The sequence below is a fragment of the Choristoneura fumiferana genome, chromosome 15 (assembly GCF_025370935.1).
Source record: "Choristoneura fumiferana chromosome 15, NRCan_CFum_1, whole genome shotgun sequence".
Classification (NCBI taxonomy): Eukaryota; Metazoa; Arthropoda; class Insecta; order Lepidoptera; family Tortricidae; genus Choristoneura; species Choristoneura fumiferana.
Genome location: NC_133486.1, coordinates 15246603 through 15266711, shown reverse-complemented (window position 1 = coordinate 15266711; position 20109 = coordinate 15246603). Strand labels below are relative to the sequence as shown.

At 34.1% G+C, this 20109-nt stretch overlaps 1 protein-coding gene across 1 annotated transcript; it reads left to right on the top strand.

Annotated features, from left to right (window-relative positions):
• The first annotated feature begins 1540 nt into the window (after positions 1 to 1540).
• LOC141435479 (protein YIPF2) lies at positions 1541 to 19947 on the top strand. The gene is made up of 4 exons (XM_074098172.1): positions 1541 to 1939; positions 2778 to 2956; positions 4140 to 4340; positions 18693 to 19947. The coding sequence occupies exons 1-4, from the start codon at positions 1753 to 1755 to the stop codon at positions 19017 to 19019; spliced, it is 894 nt and encodes a 297-aa protein (XP_073954273.1). The 5' UTR covers positions 1541 to 1752; the 3' UTR covers positions 19020 to 19947.
• The last annotated feature ends 162 nt before the right edge of the window (positions 19948 to 20109 follow it).

The window sequence follows — 20109 nt, the reverse complement described above, 5'->3', positions numbered from 1 at the left end:
ACAAAGATTTAGGAGCTAAACACTATTTGTTCGTTGGTAGGCTAAACATCATATTTCAGTACATAATGCAAATAAACGCGTTCTACCTTTTAAATGTACTCTCAGACCACCTAAAAAAATATCATACGTTGGTAATATGTATGAGTGAGCCATTCCGTGCTCTGAACTTTACCATATTCGTAAAACACTTTAGATCAGAATAAAAAGATGAGATTGTTAAATCACTGTAGGTACCTACAGTTATATGACAAACAAGCCAACTTTCAGGCAGGAATATTCTCGTTAAGGCTTAAGTTCGAATTTTTCACTTGAATTGAATGAAAATTAAAAATGTTTTCTGATAGAACACTTCTTAATGTGTCTACTCCAATAATTATTCGTGATAGACTTTTATATTCCTTAAAAACGAATTAATGTTTATGACCGGTTTTTAAAGAAAATAAAAGTCTATAACGAATAATTATTGGAGTAGACACATTAACTTATATATTAAGAAGTGTTCTATCAGACAACATTAGTATTTTACATTACATTTTTTAATGGAATAATCGAGAAAAACTAACAAAAATGCAACGTTGCCAGCTCAGCATGAATAAACGCTCTTAACACTGACATATATTTGCAAAAGAATGTTCTAGATTTTTTAGAAAATCAAGTAGGTAAGTACATGTATAATGTGCTAGCTTTCTTTAATCGTAATATTAATAACAAACAAAAACGTATTAACTTCTGAGTTTACATTTTGTTTTGTTATGAAATGATAGGAGATAAGTATTTTATTACTATTTTGGATTTAAGTAAGTATAAATATGCTAAACAGCCCTGAACAGTTGTAGGTATGTATGTTTACTAAGTAACTTTACTAGCTAACTAAGTTATTACTTAAGTAAGTACATTGTTTTGGGAATTATATTTGCACAGAGATAGGTACATTGTTAATTTGGATCCCCTAGCTAGAGTATTTATTTTAAATACATAACTAAATAGATATTAAAGTAAGATTTGATATTGATATTAAAGTAAGAGAAAATGTGGGTTTTTAGTTAAGGCCTATCGAACCGACGTAAGAAAATTATCGATCAATAAAATTATGATCCATAATTGCATCACTATTCATAGTAGGCTATATATAAAATTTTTATAGTATAGATGTATAGATAGGTAGGGGAGAGGAATAGATAAAATAGAGTAGATAAAATTTTTCTTTGAAGAGGAAAAGTTAAAGAAAGAGAAGTCTTACAAATGGAAACCGAAAATAAAATATGATTAGGTATTACTTTCAGCGTTTTTAATGTGTACTTGAGTTGAACACAATAAATGAAATTAAATTGCGTGCGAGGGTCGGTATTTCCATCCCGGTATTATCCGGGCCGGGAAAGAGTGTCACCCAAAAGCCCAAAACACAGAATTCACAATCACAACGCAGGGTGACACTCTTTCCCGTCCCGGATAATACCGGGATGGAAATAGCGACCCTGTTTTTCGTGTCGTCTACACGCCCATACGTCCATAGAAGCTCCTGTCAGTTTCTATGGGCGAATCCACAAAAAACAAGTTTGGTATTTCCATGTCGGTGTTAGGTACTTATACTCTTTGGTCGGTGTTATCCGAGCCGGGAAAGTGTCACCCTGTGTTTTGTGACCAGCCCAGCTGTGACGTTTAGTTTAGGCTGATTTGATTTATTACCTATCTCTTGCATTACTTGAGAAATTGTATGCTTTATTTACTAAAATAGTGACTAGTTTTCCTAGAATGTCGTCGATAAAAACAGGGGAATTATTAAATTTCCAAGATTACTCGCCGGAGCACAATGATAGAAGTGCTCGAATCGAAGTGGAGGCAGTGCAATCGCATCAATATAATAGCGCTATGTCTAATCCAAATTACACGTATGACGAGCCAAAATTACCGGACGACGAGCCACAAGCGGCTCCACAAAGTAAGATTTAAGATTTTTATGTTCATACGGCCAAAGTAGCTGTCATTTAGACTTATATTTACGTTGTATACAATATACAACAAATACATTGTATACAAGCTGGTTGTTTTTTATTATTCGATTTAACATACCTGACGCAACAAAGCGTGCATAAATATCTGATTAAATTATTTATAAGGCTTTGCTGTGGCAGATATTAAGCAGGTGACTGTACAAACATGCAAGCGCACAACTTTTAACTATTGTAACCCTTACACATAATTGTTCTTACAAACACAAAAAAATCTTGTCTTAATAACTTAACGCAAAACAGAACTGAATAATAAGTCATCAATGTATCTGTTGAAATATAAGGGAGATTATGAGCCACTGAACTTTGATATGGACTTTCTATAACCTCCTTGGTCCCCCAGTCCTCACTTGAGGACATAAAAACATAATAATTTGAACTTTACTTGATTGATGTTCGGTTCAAATTGTGAAAACAGAAATTCAGGAGGATAATTGTCATTTTATATGACATGGGGCATGTTGAATGTCCCTGTCTTTTAACATCCATATATTTATACAATATTCTTTATTGAACACCAAAAGCAGTACAGAGACATTACAAAAATATAAAAATTCAGAAAAAAATATAAGAAAAATAGTTTTTTTTGTAAATTTTTACTAATATATGTAAAAAACTTCCACAAATTAAATTATCAAGTGAAAGATAAATTTGAATAGTTAAAAAATGCTTGTATTCCCTATTTATTATTAAAAGTAGATCTAAAAACCTACAGCGGTATCATTACCTCTTAGGAATTACTTGATGAAGTTTATGTTTTTATTTTAGGTAATCACAACTTCTGGACTCTTGAGTATTACCAAAAGTACTTTGATGTGCATACAAATGAGGTTGTGGAACGGATAATCTCCTCCGTGGTCCCCCAGAAGGTGTCCAGGAACTACTTTGATGAACGAATTAAAGGGAAACCAGACTTGTACGGGCCAATATGGATTTCTGTTACTTTGGTAAGGATTTTTTACTTCTTTATCAGGGTTTACCTATAAAACCTTTGCGCAAAACATTTTGTTATATTTTCCAACTTTCATAGCTTCGGATTGAATAATACTATAATCACACTGATGGTAACATAGTTAATAGAAGGCTATTTATTCTATTTAGTGACTTGGAAAAGACCACTTTTGCAACCTACTTGCAGAATAAACATTTTGATTTTGATTCTATGCAACTCAAATCATATTGGGCCTATTTTGTGTGAACACAAGAAGAGGTCTAAGATACAGCATGCTTGCTTTGTAAAAGTCTGGGTGATTCTTCAAATATTTAGATTAGACAGCTCAGGTCAGACATTACAGGTGAAAGGACTCTCAACACCTTTGATCAATCTGAACTTAGCATTGGTACTCTCTTTTGGGTTTTGTAAAATCTATGAGCTATATATTTATTAAGAAAAAAAGATCATGAAACTGCTATGTATTGATCTGCCCATTATTCACTCCTATATTTGAAGCCAGCCAGAAGTATACATAATTTACAGTTGAGAAATAAAAATCCATTGCCACCCTAAGGGTCACTGTTATTGGTAATTTAAACATTAATTACTATTATCAGTTACAAGTCAACAACTGCTCACCAAAAAACAGTGGGAATAACATTTTGGTGAGCAGTGTGTACCCAGGGGTGTAGATGTCTGGTACAGAACCATCCAAGCTAGTCTCTTGTGGACACCTTGGTTTGACTCTGCCAACCTTACAGTACTTAAAGTGTTAGTATCTGCTTTCAGGGTATGTTCCGGACACATCCCAACAAACAAATTCTTACACATGATGAGAGTTAAACCATCACCTCTGTGTGAGATTTGCCAGAAGGTAGATGACTTGTCCCATTTGTTGTTGGAATGTGCTCTGAACTCAGACTTGAGGAGAAGGGTTCTTGGGGGTTTGGGCTCCATGCACAATGAACAGGTCAACTGTTGGCTCTCAGAGCCAACATCTGACATAGCCATTTGCATTTACCACTTTTTTAAATAAGTCCCTTGCATAGCGAAAATGAGCAAGCACCCATGAGGCTGACATGATCACCTGGAGTGTTCAAAGCCACAACCAAAATTAGAAAAAAAAAATAGTCAACAATAACGCTAACGTTTTTCCTGCCTTGTTAAAATATGTCAAAAAAAACTGTGTTTCCCAGATATTCACGATAGCAGTGAGTGGCAACATTGCGAGCTACCTTCAGCACGCGTCGCAGGCGGTGCACTGGCGCTACGACTTCCATCTGGTGTCATATGCGGCCACAGCCATCTTCGGGTATGTGTGGCTCGTGCCGGTTGCATTGTGGGCTGCGCTCAAGTGGACCGTGGCACCGCAGGGCCAGGACGAGATTGAGACACAGGTTTGTAACATACTTTTTTTTTAAGTAGGCTCTATAGTGGCAAAGGCAAAGGTTTTCCCTCTTGACCTCCATAACTCCCAACATACATAACATACCATACCTCAGAATAAAAAATATGTCGGTTCTCAGTGTTTATATAGGGTTCCATATTGTTTCTGACACTTTCAATTTAGTGCTTGTCATACTATGAATAAATAATAAGTCTAATAGACTTATTTGTTCATAGATGTCATACACAAAAAAATCTTTTTTCAGTCTAGTAAGTTACTAATTTCTTGCAATGTTGGTTTTCTCCTCTTTCTTCCTGTTTAATATATATAAGAGTTATTTTAAAGATTTTATGCAGGTATGGAGATTATAAAAGGTTGTCTGTTTTTAGTTTAGCTATATACCTATATTTATTTAGTTTGTTGTGCCAAATGTTTGTAAATAAATTTATTCTTTCTTTCTTTTAGGTAATGTTATTTTATTCGATGTATTTCCTTCCTTCCACAATCGATATTGCCAGATTTTAACTGTGTAACTGTCAGTGAGCACATATTTTTATGTGTTTTCACAGGCTGAGTAGCTAGTAGATTACCATATTCACCATATTCCCCAACCAATAAAACGATAGGTATCCTTTTTAAACTGCCATCTCTGCAATAATCCTTTTTTGGAGCATTTATCTTTCTGAGTTAGCTGGGAAAATAAAATTAGCCAGACATTAATTTTCCTATCATATTGTACACATGTGTAGTCCTATTTATAAGCTTACGTGACATTTCTATTCCTCTTAATACATATATATACTGAGTCTTAAAATTAATTAACCAATGAAAAAGATTTTTAGGCGTCTTCAGTCTTAACTTTAATCAACCATCTGCTGTAAGATTCTAGATTAATTTTGACTTGTAACTAAAATGGCGTGGTTTATGTAGGGATTTATTCAAATTCAAATTTAAAACATTTAATTCAGACCATGTCCAAAGTGTTAGTTTACAGTACCTTATTCTATATTAGTTAACTCTAGATTTACATTATGTTATATACAGAGCCTCTGGATTCCATATGTACTGAATCCCAGTGTTTCCAAAAAACGCTTATAAACGAAAAACTATCATGGAACAATAATATTACTATGGTTTAAGTGGAAAATTAAATGTTTTTATAGACTTTAGAAGTAGAAACCAGCAAGACTTCCAGCAAGTATGTCGTTTTTGAGATGCGCTCATCAACATCTATGTAGGTACCTAAACGGTAGATGCACCAAATATTTGCCGTCTCTAATAAGTACTTACTTAGAATAAACAATTATATTTTGCATACGAAATAATGCTACGAATTTCGATCTGGGAAATTCATAAAACTACAACATAAACAGGTGGCCAGACTGGCCACGTAGCAAACAGGCAAAAGTGGTAGAACCCAAACTACTTATTCATTAGCTTAGCACATTCCTGGATATTTTAGAATAATAATTCTATTGTTGTCTAATTCTTGTTTATCTAGGTATAGGGGTTAATTGTTTCTTCGACGTAAAGGGATTATGTTAGGGGGTTCAACACTGCAGGCAGATAGATGCATTCGATATTCATAAACGTACCAACAAAATATGTAGGTATATATTTAAAGATATAAGACGACTGGATAGCTAAGTTGTTAGGTACCCTGACTACGAAGGGAGCGGTTGCGGGTTCGATCCCCGTGACGGGTAAATATTTGTATGATGAATATGACTGTTTGTACTTGAGTCTTGGATGTTTGTATATATTTAAGTATATATTAATATACTTATCTATATATCTCCGTCTATCCGAAGTCTAGCACCCTTAGTTACAAGCTTTGCTTTGTTTGGGGCTACGTCAATTCAATTGGTGTAATTTGTCAATAGAAAGATATTATATTATTATAATGTATCAAGTTTATTACATGCCCTATTGCTGAAACTAAAATAGAAAGAAACAAACTACGTAGCAAATGTACTTCATAAAACATGATTTCATTCATTTACCAAATTATTACATTCAAGTTCACGCGCAAAAATTTTCTAAAATTATAAAGCAATTAAATACTAATTAGTAGCCTGTCCGAAGGAATTCCCTAGCATTCATGGTGATCGACTTAATAGGCCACGTGACGCCACGTGACTTGTTATTTATTTATTTATCGTATGGCTTTTCTCTACTTAAACTAAATATTTAATAGGTTAGATTTAAGGTATGCTAGTGCATCTGTCGAGAGGGTTTTAATGTCTGCTGATTGCCCGCTAAATTTGGTGATTGGGCACTCAAAGACCATATGCCGGACTGTTGTCGCAAATTATTTTGTATGCAACCCCCTGAATCTAATATTGTTATTTGTGATGACGTGATGTATGATATGATTATATATATGATACTCATGGTTTACATGTGTGTATGACAAAATTATTCTTTTCTACAGTCGAAACTACAACTTGACTACAAAATTGTACCTATCTATGAAACAATAAAGTATTCTTGTCTTCTAGAAACTTCCGGAGATAGCCGTGGTCATGGTCGTTCGTATGCCATCATAAGGATTGTTAACTTAACTATTTTAAGGTCGCATCCGATTGTGGAATATACTTTGTCATTGTAATTGAAAGTTTTGTTAAGCATACCTATACCACAACACGATGGCGATCATACTTGTACGTATACCAGTTTGAACACAGAATTTAGATAATTTTCCAGAATTGCGATATACCTAATACGAAATCAAAAAGCTTAGCAGGTACATGATAAGCGTCTTTAGCTAAAAATTTAGCCGTATAAGTAACCTATACATTTTTATTGCGAAGGTTTTTGTATAAAATCCATTTTTTTATCGTTTGTATACTTGAGTACTTAGGTATTAAGTAAATGTAATTTCAATTCTGTTACTTTCATTCATTTGATGATATACAAAACTTTGATGCTGTACAAAAAAAAACAGATTTAAAAACAGAACAGAAGTACGAAGAAGTGATCAAATTTATATGGGTTTCTTTTTTTTACGGTACTTAATCCTGAAAAGTGTTTAAGTGTAATAAAATAAAATAAATATCATGTGACACTTGACACCAATTGACCTAGTCCCAAACTAAGCAAAGCTTGTACTATGGACACTAGGCAACGGATAAACATACTTATATAGATAAATACATACTTAAATACATATGAAACATCCAAGACCTGAGAACAAACATTCGTATTATTCATACAAATATCTGCCCCGGCCGGGAATCGAACCTGGGACCTCAAGCTTCGTAGACAGGTTCTCTAACCACTTGGCCATCCGGTCGTCGTCGGTTAAATCATACCCACTGTAATTATCGTGCGCAGAGCGCAGATATCTAGTATGTGTATTTTCATAAACTTCAAATATGTCTTTTGTCATAATATTATGTCGTATATTATTCATCCCTAATACTTGCAACATTCTTATGTACAATTATATTTTGTTTTGAAAAATAATATTCAAGTCAACTTTGAAAATTTTCTAAAATTATGACCTGGACAGCCAGGTAGCAAACAAACAGGAAAAAGTTACGAATAAATAATAAGAATAAAAGTGGTAAAACCCTACCTCAGTAGGTACTAATCGATTTGCTTGTTACTTCTGGATATTTGAACACAATAATAATTGTATCTATTGTTCTCTAATTTACTACTTGTTTCGCGTACCTACAGTCAGCGTCATATATTACGTAGCAGTCAAGATCACCAAATATTTGGAAACATACAAAATAGTCATTACCAGTGACTCAGTCAAAGCGGTCAAATTGTTCGAGACATCTATTGTGTACAAATATACTGGAGCACGCACGTCGCCAAATACTTTATAACATTCAAGCCGACATTAGTACCGTAGCAGCCAAAGTATTCAAAAGTATGGGACACCACAGAAAAATTGACTTTATTACATACCGTATAAGGTCCAATGATCTAGTTAGCTAGTCATCTTTAATACAACGTGAACGTTGTTCAATGTTCAGTCTCTTGGTGCAAAATGCACATGTCATTACCTTTTTAATTAAATAAAAACTCTTTTATAATGTAATTAATTATACTGGCCAATTCAAACCATATTTAAAAGGAAATTCGTTAATCCGAAATTCTGACAATGTAAATAAAAATGTGAAAAAAGGCGTCAGGATTCAAATGAAAGAGACTGAACGATCACTGACAAGTTGGTACTCTTTTCGGTGATTGTCAAAAACAAAAACTCGAATCTTATTACGTGCTACCTAACTCAACTCGAGATTAAACCTTAGTCCTTTTAAATAAAGCTCAGTTTTCTAGTGGGTCCCATACTTTTGGACATTATGGCTGCTACGCTACCAGTGGTGATGTGCGTGCTCCGATTTATTTGTACACGATGGATGTCCTGAGCAATTTGATCGCTTTGATTGGGTCAATGTTAATGACTATTTTGATGTTTCCAAGTATTTGGTGATCTTGACTGCTACGCACTATATGACGCTGACTGTACCTAACGGGATAATGGTCTGCAGGTGGCTCAACGTTTGAGGACATAGATGCATTCGATATTCATTTACAGTCGAATGCAAAAATATATGTACAGCCATAGCGTCAAAATATGTATAAATCGACATTATGTTTAGTGGCACACAGTATATATACTAATATATATATATGTGTAGTCAATTTAATAAGTCATAAGCATTATTTAAAAAGGAACAATTGAGGTTACACTAAACTATCCTAAAAATAGATTAGCTATATATACAGTTCCCCCAAGTCTTGTCCCTGAGGAAGAGTGCCCATAAGGCTGGCTGCATTTCCGCGCTGGATCGTGATTCCAATATGTCTATTTGATCTGTTTTAAGCGAGTCAATTCCATGCCTTATTGCAGTTAAATCAATATGCAGCACTTTAAATAGATATAATCATGTAAATTATAAAACATGATTTATTTCGTTTATCAAACCACTAGACGCAAGTTTACTTGCCAAAATTATTTTTTAAATTATAATGCAATTAAATACTAATTAGTACCTCGTGCCATAGAATTCCCTAGCCTACCATTCATGAGCGCCGTCGTGTAGGGCACGTGACGCCACGTGAGTTAGCGCAAATTATTTCGTAAGCTAACCGCTAAATTTTAGCCACCCAACTACCTATGGCGCAGTCGAAAATGGCGAAATGAAGGGTTATGTTAAGAATATGATTCTCACATCCTTTGTATGTGTATAAATATGGACGTATGCCAGTTTATTTTTTTACAGCTGCAAAAGACTGTAGCCCGAAGTATTTCAAGAAATTAATATTTCGATCACATCGGATCGGATGCCTCCTTAAAATACCTATATTGTTAAGGTAACAATCCTTAGAGCTTAGAGGCATACGACCACGGTGCTCGGTTATCCTCTGAAGTTTCTAGAAAGCCAAGAATACTTTCTTGTTTCATGATCATGACTACTAAGCTCATGCAATCAGTTTGTAAGTACAAAGTAGCAAAGAACAATTTTGTAGCATACATAGATTGTGAGAACCAGTCATTTCATTCATTATTACAATCAATAATACAGTATTTTTATATATATATTCGGGGGTAGCAAACAAAATAATTTGCGCCAAGTCACGTGGCGTCACGTGGCCTATACTATTACGCCGTTTCCTAGGAATGCTAGGGAATCCTATCGGACGAGCTACAAATTCAAACAAACACACCAAATCACCAAATGTTTTTATTTTCTGTAAATTATGTATTATTTTAAGTTCGATGTCAAAATAAAGTTATGTCTATGTCTATGTTTAAATTAGTATTTAAGAGCGTTTATACCTGCTGAGCTGGCAACGTTGCATTTTTGTTAGTTTTTCTCGATTATTCCATAAAAATTGAATGAAAATTAAAAATGTGGTCTGATAGAACTCTTCTTAATATATAAGATAATGTGTCTACTCCAATAATTATTCACGTTAGACTTGATAGACTTTTATAGTCTTTATAACCGACGGTTATCAAACCACATTTTTAATTTTCTTTAAATTTTTATGGAATAATCGAGAAAAACTAACAAAAATGCAACGTTGCCAGCTCAGCAGGCATAGACGCTCTTAATTGCTTTGTAATTTAAGCAAGTTTTGGCGTGCGAAATTGAGTCTAATAATGTGGTAAATTAATGAAAACATGTTTACGGTTTACATTTGTTACGTACTCGCAGTTTGTTTCGTTCTATTTCAAATACTTAAATTCCTTCAAAATGATGAGCCACCACTAGAGCATGTATGTAATAGACTCCTTTAAATATATCTACAAATATCTTTAAATATATATACTATACGTGCATATTTTGTTTGTTTACGCTTATAAATATTGAATGCCTCTATCTAATTCAGGATTAGTTAAGTTTTCTTTTTTAACTGTTTTTATTTTCTGTTTATTTTCGTGGCAATAAATGTTTTCTTTCTTTCTTTACTTGGAAGTTGAGCCGCCTAACATACTAATCCCTTTAGGTCGACGAAACAGTTAACCCCTATACCTAGGCAAACAAGAATTAGACAACAATAGAATTATTATTAAGTCCCAATGTCCAGGAATGTTCTATAAGCTAATGAATAAGGAGTTTGGGTTATATCACTTTTACCTCCTGACCAGGCCACCTGTTCATGTCTTAGTTTCTGGAAATTTCCAGATGGAAATTTGTAACATATTTCGTATGCAAATCAAAATTGTTCCCGGGGAAGTTTTAAGCATTTAAATGTCAGGAAAGATTTTTATAAAAATAGTTTTGTTATGATGATTCTCACGGTCTATGGATACACGGTGTAACATTAGGAAACCGAATAATTTTGACAGCGTATTCCTGACCATATTTAAAGTAAAACATGTCGTAGGTATAATGTTTGCTGGATTCAGCTTGGTTTTTGAGATACTTATTTGCGTTTTTGTTTAAAAGAGTTAGATTTTATTACAACTTTTTAAAACAGAAATTCAAATATATTGCTCAAATAGTAGGTGTCACGTTAGCAAGCACACAATTTTATTGCTTGCGTGATAAGTCCTGGATATGACTTTATACCGGTTCTAACGGTAAATTCACATGATTTTCCAAAATCCAGTGTTAGCGACGCTAGTAGAGCCATCTAGTTATCATAACGTAAAAACGGGTTGCCACTTGAAGCGTCATTTTCTGAATCTAACTTCAGTGTTTTATTTTTTACAATATATATTTACCTTAAATTTTAGAAATGTTAATTATCTTATTATTTACGATAAGCTTATCTTAAGTAAGCGGCATGAACCATTAGAGAACAATAAAATTCGGCATCGTGTTTTTCTGGAATTTTAATGACGTTAAGAATGGTTGAGCTACCTATAGTACCTGCGCTGCGAACATGTTGTAATACTTAGTCCTTGTCCTGGAACCGCATTGTCTAACGCGCTGGTTGGTGTTCGCGATCGGATTCACCATGTGTCTACCCTGATCCTACACATCGTGTGACAGAAATAACTGGTGGAAATGATTTATGATACAGAGTGTATTAGTTAGACAATATGGCCTCATCTCAGTACGTGTGGCGGCTTTAGCGCCACCTAGTCATCAAATAGAGTAACTGCTACATTCTACGTTGTGCCACAAAGTTGTCGTGCTATCGTGTATCAGAGGTATAAATGCAACTGCCAACCCTCATAATTCAGATTTCGGAGAGACTCGCTCTTTTGTGGCACTTTCCACATTAGGTGTTAAGAGCGTTTATTCCTGCTGAGCTGGCAACGATGCATTTTTGTTAGTTTTTCTCGATTATTCCATAAAAATTGAATGAAAATTAATAATGTTGTCTGATAGAACACTTCTTAATATGTAAGTTAATGTGTCTACTCCAATAAATCATTCGTTCTAGACTTTTATTTTCTTTAAAAACCGGTCATAAACATTAATTCGTTTCTAAGGAATATAAAAGTGGACTTAATAATAAATATATTGTTGTCTCATTCTTGTTTGCCTAGGTATAGGGGTTAACTTTTTCGTCGACCTAAAGGGATTAGTATGTTCGGCGGCTCAACTTGCAAGTAAAGAAAGAAAGAAATCATTTATTGCCACGAAAATAAACATAAAATAAAAAACAGTTAAAAAAGAAAACTAAACTAAACCTTAATTAGATAGAGGCATTCAATATTTATAAGCGTAAACAAACAAAATATGCACGTATAGTATTAGATATATTTAAAGGAGTCCATTACATTACATGCCCTATTGGTGGCTCATCATTTTGAAGGAATTTAAGTATTTGAAATAGAACGAAACAAACTGCGAGTACGTAACAAATGTAAACCGTAAACATGTTTTCATTCATTTACCACATTATTAGACTCAATTTCGCACGCCAAAACTTTCATTACAAAGCAATTAAGAGCGTTTATACCTGCTGAGCTGGCAACGTTGCATTTTTGTGAGTTTTTCTCGATTGTTCCATAAAAATTTAATGAAAATTAAATATATGATCTGATAACCGTCGGGTATAAAGACTATAAAAGTCTATCACTTATAATTATTAGAGTAGACACATTACCTTATATTTGAAGAAGAGTTCTATCAGACCACATTTTTAATTTTCATTCAATTTTTATGGAATTATCGAGAAAAACTAACAAAAACGCAACGTTGCCAGCTCAGCAGGTATAAACGCTCTTAAATACTGATTTGTAGCTCGTCCGATAGGATTCCCTAGCATTCCTGGGAAACGGCGTAATAGTATAGGCCACTGACTTGGCGCAAATTATTTTGTTTGCTACTCCCGAATCTAAAATGCTGTATGATTGATTCTAATAATGAATGAAATGATTGATTCGCACAATCTGTGTATGCGACAAAATTGTTCTTTGCTACTTTGTACTTACAAACTGAATGCATGAGCTTAAAGAAACTTCAGAGGATAACCGAGCACCGTGGTCGTATGCCTCTTTGCTCTAAGGATTGTTTGTTACCTTGACAATATAGGTATTTTAAGGAGGCATCCGATCCGATTTGATCGAAATATTAATTTCATGAAATTCTTCCTGCTACAGTATTTTGCAGCCGTAAAAAAATAAACTGGCATACGTCCATATACACATACAAAGTATGTGAGAATCATATTCTTAACATAACCATTCATTTCGCCATTTTCGACTGCGCCATAGGTAGTTGGGTGGCTAAAATTTAGCGGTTAGCTTACGAAATAATTTGCGCTAACTCACGTCACGTGGCGTCACGTGCCCTACACGACGGTGCTCATGAATGCTAGGCTAGGGAATTCCATGGCACAAGGTACTAATTAGAATTTAATTGCATTGTAATTAAAAAAAAAATTTGGCAAGTAAACTTGAGTCTAGTGGCTTGATAAACGAACTAAATCATGTTTTATAAGTTAGGTACATGATTATATCATTTATATCTATTTAAAGAGCTGCATAATGAATTAACTTCAATAAGGCATGGAATTGACTCGCTATATTTCTTTAAAACATATCAAATAGACAATTTATACCTGAACATTTAGTTGGTATATGTACGGTCAAAAACCCGTACGGTCAGACCATTATCCCGTTAGGTAGGTACGCGAAACAAGTAGTAAATTAGAGAACAATAGATACAATTATTATTGTGTTCAAATATCCAGAAGTAACAAACAAATCGATTAGTACCTACTGAGGTAGGGTTTTACCACTTTTACCCTTATTATTTACTCGTAACTTTTTCCTGTTTGTTTGCTACCTGGCTGTCCAGGTCATAATTTTAGAAAATTTTCAAAGTTGAATATTATTTTTCAAAACAAAATATAATTGTACATAAGAATGTTGCAATTGTTAGGGATGAATAAGATATATGACAAACGACATATTTGCAGTTTATGAAAATACACATACTAGATATCTGGGTATGATTTAACCGACGACGACCGGATGGCCAAGTGGTTAGAGAACCTGTCTACGAAGCTTGAGGTCCCAGGTTCGACTCCCGGCCGGGGCAGATATTTGTATGAATAATACGAATGTTTGTTCTCAGGTCTTGGATGTTTCATATGTATTTAAGTATTTATCTATATAAGTATGTTTATCAGTTGCCTAGTGTCCATAGTGCCCTATTGGTGGCTCATAATTTTGTAGGAATTTAAGTATTTGAAATAGAACGAAACAAACTGCGAGTACGTAACAAATGTAAACCGTAAACATGTTTTCATTAATTTACCACATTATTGGACTCCATTTCGCGCGCCAAAACTTTCTTAAATTACAAAGCAATTAAGAGCGTTTATACCTGCTGAGCTGGCAACGTCGCATTTTTGTTAGTTTTTCTGGATTATTACATAAAAATTGAATGAAAATTAAAATGTGGTCTAGTAACCATGGGGTTTAAAGAATATAAAAGTCTATCACGAATAATTATTGGAGTAGGTAGACTAGACACATTACCTTATATATTAAGAAGAGTTCTATCAGTCCACATTTTTAATTTTCATTCAATTTTTATGGAATAATCGAGAAAAACTAACAAAAATGCAACGTTGCCAGCTCAGCAGGTATAAACGCTCTTAAATACTAATTTGTAGCTCGTCCGATAGGATTCCCTAGCATTCCTGGGAAACGGCGTACTAGAATAGGCCACGTGACGCCACGTGACTTGGCGCAAATTATTTTGTTTGCTACCCCCGAATATATATATATAAAAATACTGTATTATTGATTGTAATAATGAATGAAATGATTGATTCTCACAATCTATGTATGCGACAAAATTGTTCTTTGCTACTTTGTACTTACAAACTGATTGCATGAGCTTAATAGTCATGATCATGAAACAAGAAAAGACTTTCTAGAAACTTCAGAGGATAACCGTGGTCGTATGCCTCTTTGCTCTAAGGATTGTTACCTTAACAATATAGGTATTTTAAGGAGGCATCCGATCCGATTTGATCAAAATATTAATTTCATGAAATACTTTGGGCTAGTCTTTTGCAGCCGTTAACAAATAAACTGGCATACGTCCATATACACATATAAAATGTCGTAGGTATAATGTTTGCTGGATTCAGCTAGGTTTTTGAGATACTTATTTGCGTTTTTGTTCAAAAGAGTTAGATTTTATTACAATTTTTTTAAACAGAAACTCAAATATATGACTATTTCTTAATAATAATAATAATAAATTCATTTATTTCGGGCAACTTGGCCCATACAATAAATACCTTAGAGACTAACATACATATTTATATTTAAATAAGCACACAATTTTATTGCTTGCGTGATAAGTCCTGGGTATGACTTTATACCAGTTCTAACGGCAAATTGACATGATTTTTCAAAGTCCAGCTGTAGCGACGCTAGTAGAGCCATCTAGTTATCATAACGTAAAAACGGGTTGCCACTTGAAGCGTAATTTTCTGAATCTAAAGTCCAGGGGCGAACAATATAAACCAAAATTTACAACTGGCAGTGATCCTTAATACAATATATTTAAGTACCTTAAATTTTAGAAATGTTAATTATTTTATTATTTACGATAAGCTTACCTTAAGTAAGCGGCGTGAACCATTAGAGAACAATAGACTTTGACCAGCATCGTGTTTTTCTGGAATTTTAATGCCGTTAAGAATGGTTGAGCTACCTATAGCCACCTGCTACCTGCGCTGCGAACCTGTTGTAATACTTAGTCCTGGTCCTGGAACCGTATTGTCTAACGCGCTGGTTGGTGTTCGCGATCGGATTCACCATCTCTGATCCTACACACCGTGTGACAGAAATAACTGGTTGAAATGATTTATGATACCGAGTGTATTAGTTAGACAATATGGCCTCATCTCAGTACGTGTGGCGGCTTTAGCGCCACCTAGTCATCAAAAAGAGTAACTGCTACATTCTACGTTGTGCCACAAAGTTGTCGTGCTGTCGTGTATCAGAGGAATAAATGCAACTGCCAACCCTCATAATTCAGATTTCGGATACTCGCTCTTTTGTGGCACTTTCCACATTAGGTGTTAAGAGCGTTTATTCCTGCTGAGCTGGCAACGATGCTTTTTTGTTAGTTTTTCTCGATTATTCCATAAAAATTGAATGAAAATTAATAATGTTGTCTGATAGAACACTTCTTAATATGTAAGTTAATGTGTCTACTCCAATAAATGATTCGTTCTAGACTTTTATTTTCTTTAAAAACCGGTCATAAACATTAATTCGTTTTTAAGGAATATAAAAGTCTGGATATTTGGACTTAATAATAATTCTATTGTTGTCTAATTCTTGTTGGCCTAAGTATAGGGGTTAACTGTTTCGTCGACCTAAAGGTATTAGTATGTTAGGTGGCTCAACTTGCAAGTAAAGCAAGAAAGAAATCATTTATTGCCACGAAAATAAACATAAAATAAAAACAGTTAAAAAAGAAAACTAAACTAAACCTGAATTAGATAGAGGCATTCAATATTTATAAGCGTAAACAAACAAAATATGCACGTATAGTATATATTTATAGATATATTTAAAGGAGTCTATTACATACATGCTCTAGTGGTGGCTCATTATTTTGAAGGAATTTAAGTATTTGAAATAGAACGAAACAAACTGCGAGTACGTAACAAATGTAAACCGTAAACATGTTTTCATTCATTTATCACATCATTAGACTCAATTTCGCACGCCAAAACTTGCTTAAATTACAAAGCAATTAAGAGCGTTTATGCCTGCTGAGCTGGCAACGTTGCATTTTTGTTAGTTTTTCTCGATTGTTCCATAAAAATTTAATGAAAATTAAAAATATGGTCTGATAACCGTCGGGTATAAAGACTATAAAAGTCTATCACTAATAATTATTAGAGTAGACACATTACCTTATATTTGAAGAAGAGTTCTATCAGACCACATTTTTAATTTTCATTCAATTTTATGGAATTATCGAGAAAAACTAACAAACGCAACGTTGCCAGCTCAGCAGGTATAAACGCTCTTAAATACTAATTTGTAGCTCGTCCGATAGGATTCCCTAGCATTCCTGGGAAACGGCGTAATAGAATAGGCCACGTGACGCCACGTGACTTGGCGCAAATTATTTTGTTTGCTACCCCCGATTCTAAAATGCTGTATGATTGATTGTAATAATGAATGAAATGATTGATTCTCACAATCTATGTAAGCTACAAAATTGTTCTTTGCTACTTTGTACTTACAAACTGATTGCATGAGCTTAATAGTCATGATCATGAAACAAGAAAGTATTCTTGGCTTTCTAGAAACTTCAGAGGATAACCGAGCACCGTGGTCGTATGCCTCTTTGCTCTAAGGATTGTTTGTTACCTTGACAATATAGGTATTTTAAGGAGGCATCCGATCCGATTTGATCGAAATATTAATTTCATGAAATTCTTCCTGCTACATTATTTTGCAGCTGTAAAAAAATAAATTGGCATACGTCCATATTTATACACATACAAAGGATGTGAGAATCATATTCTTAACATAACCCTTCATTTCGCCATTTTCGACTGCGCCATAGGTAGTTGGGTGGCTAAAATTTAGCGGTTAGCTTACGAAATAATTTGCGCTAACTCAGGTGGCGTCACGTGCCCTACACGACACGACGTTGCTCATGAATGCTAGGGAATTCCATGGCACGAGGTTTTTGGCATGGCGCTTTTATATTCCTTAAAAACGAATTAATGTTTATGACCGGTTTTTAAGAAAATAAAAGTCTATACTTAACGAATAATTATTAGACACATTAACTTATATATTAAGAAGTGTTCTATCAGACAACATTATTAATGTTCATTCAATTTTTATGGAATAATCGAGAAAAACTAACAAAAATGCAACGTTGCCAGCTCAGCAGGAATAAACGCTCTTAAGTATACCTAGTCATTTATAAATCATCATTTGGAGTTTTTAATCTGTAGCTATAAATGGAAAAAAATAACTGAATTAATAACCTCCTTTTTTAAGTTGGTTAATAAATTATAAAGAAGTTCCTGTATCTATTAATATAAAAACAAAATTCTATATCTATTAATAAAAAAACCTCCATACCTACCCATTCCTCTGGATGATGATGAAATATATCGAAAATACAAACTGAGACATGGATGCACAGAAAAACCAGAAATAGAGACCAGCGCTGGGATACCCGTAAAAGTAACAAATTTGGAGTTGAAATAAAAAATACAAAAACTCCAAAAAAAAAAACAATCATGATGAAATATGACAGGAAAACTTGATGTGTTTGAAGTCATTTAGAGACTATTTTTTATCCCCATCCAGAAAGATCTGGATAGGGATAAAAACAACAGGAAGATTATCACATTTTTGCACATGATAGGCTCAATATATCCTAGAAATATTTATATCTTTAAATCCATTTAATTTTATTTGTTACAGGCTTCTCCAACGCCGACAATGATGTCGCTGTTCTGTCTATACGGCTACTCTCTGTCCATCTACATTCCTGTGGCCATCCTCTGGACCATCCAAGTGTCCTGGCTCCAGTGGCTGTTCGTCCTCATGGCTGCCCTGGTCTCCGGAGCGGTCCTGATATTCTGGCTGATGCCCGCTTTGAAAAAATCCAGATACAGTCTCCTCCTAATAGGATCTATCATAGGATTCCATTTTCTGCTCGCTGCAGGCTTTATGCTGTACTTTTTCCATGTGCCAAGCGTGCATGTGGCACCCACGGTGCAGACTGTGGTGACCACTGTCAAACCGTGATAACATTGGGCTGGTAAATTGACCATAAGTATGCTGAAGAAGTATGAGGAAACAAAGATAATTTAAGTCTAGATGTTTAGTTTGTTTCTCATACTTTTCGAGGACCTCTATTTTCTATTTATTTTTGGTCAGTTTACGTGTAGATTAGGTTGGGTAATTGACTAAAATTTGCGTTGACTAACGCCGCACAATAAGTTATTTTCCGTGGCGAATTTTAGTTCGTTACGCATCTGTAAATTAGAATTCTCTTTGACGTTAACTAAGTCATGACTAAAGTTAAGTATTTTTTGATTTTGCGTTCATATAATTTGAATATTTTGAAGTTGTTTATTACCATGGTACAGAATACAGATTCTTGCTTGCTGTACAATATCTGTTGTTTCCCTGTCGGCATTAAAATATTTACATAAATCAGATAAGCATAACTTAACATTAATGTTACAAAATAGGACTTATTGCCATTGTTTGCCGTTATTTAAAGATTTTCTGAAATAAAAGTAAAATATTATCACTACAAACTAAACTGAATAGGCATATTGGCTTTTGATAGGAAATTACTGATGAGTTCTGTCGCAGATTCGATATTTACCGACAAAACCCAAACTTAGTACTTAAAAGTGGGTCTTGTTTTGTTATCTTTGTTAATATTTCTTGTCGATGTTTAAGAGATATATAGGTAGAGTCATTCACGATGACGCGCGCCGTGGTTCTTATTACAATGTCATTAATGGCTAATTTTGACAAAATCACGCGTCTTCGTGGATGGCACTAGGTAGGTAGGTATACATATATAAATATTTGATCGATGTTGGAATCTAATGTTAGCAATGAATTGATGTGATTCTTAAGTATTTCTGCATTCCTATTTATATAGACTTATTGTGCTAGACTTTATTTATTTCTTATTTAAAATAAACTTTCAAATATGGTACTTGTTTTTATGCAAATACTTATACTGATTTTCTGGCTTGATATTCATAGTTTTTAAATGGGAAGCTATCAAGATTTTTTTCTTGATTATTGATAAAATACCATTTTTGCTGACTTTAGGTAGGTGCATTTTGTTAGCTGTAACTGCATTGTCAAACCT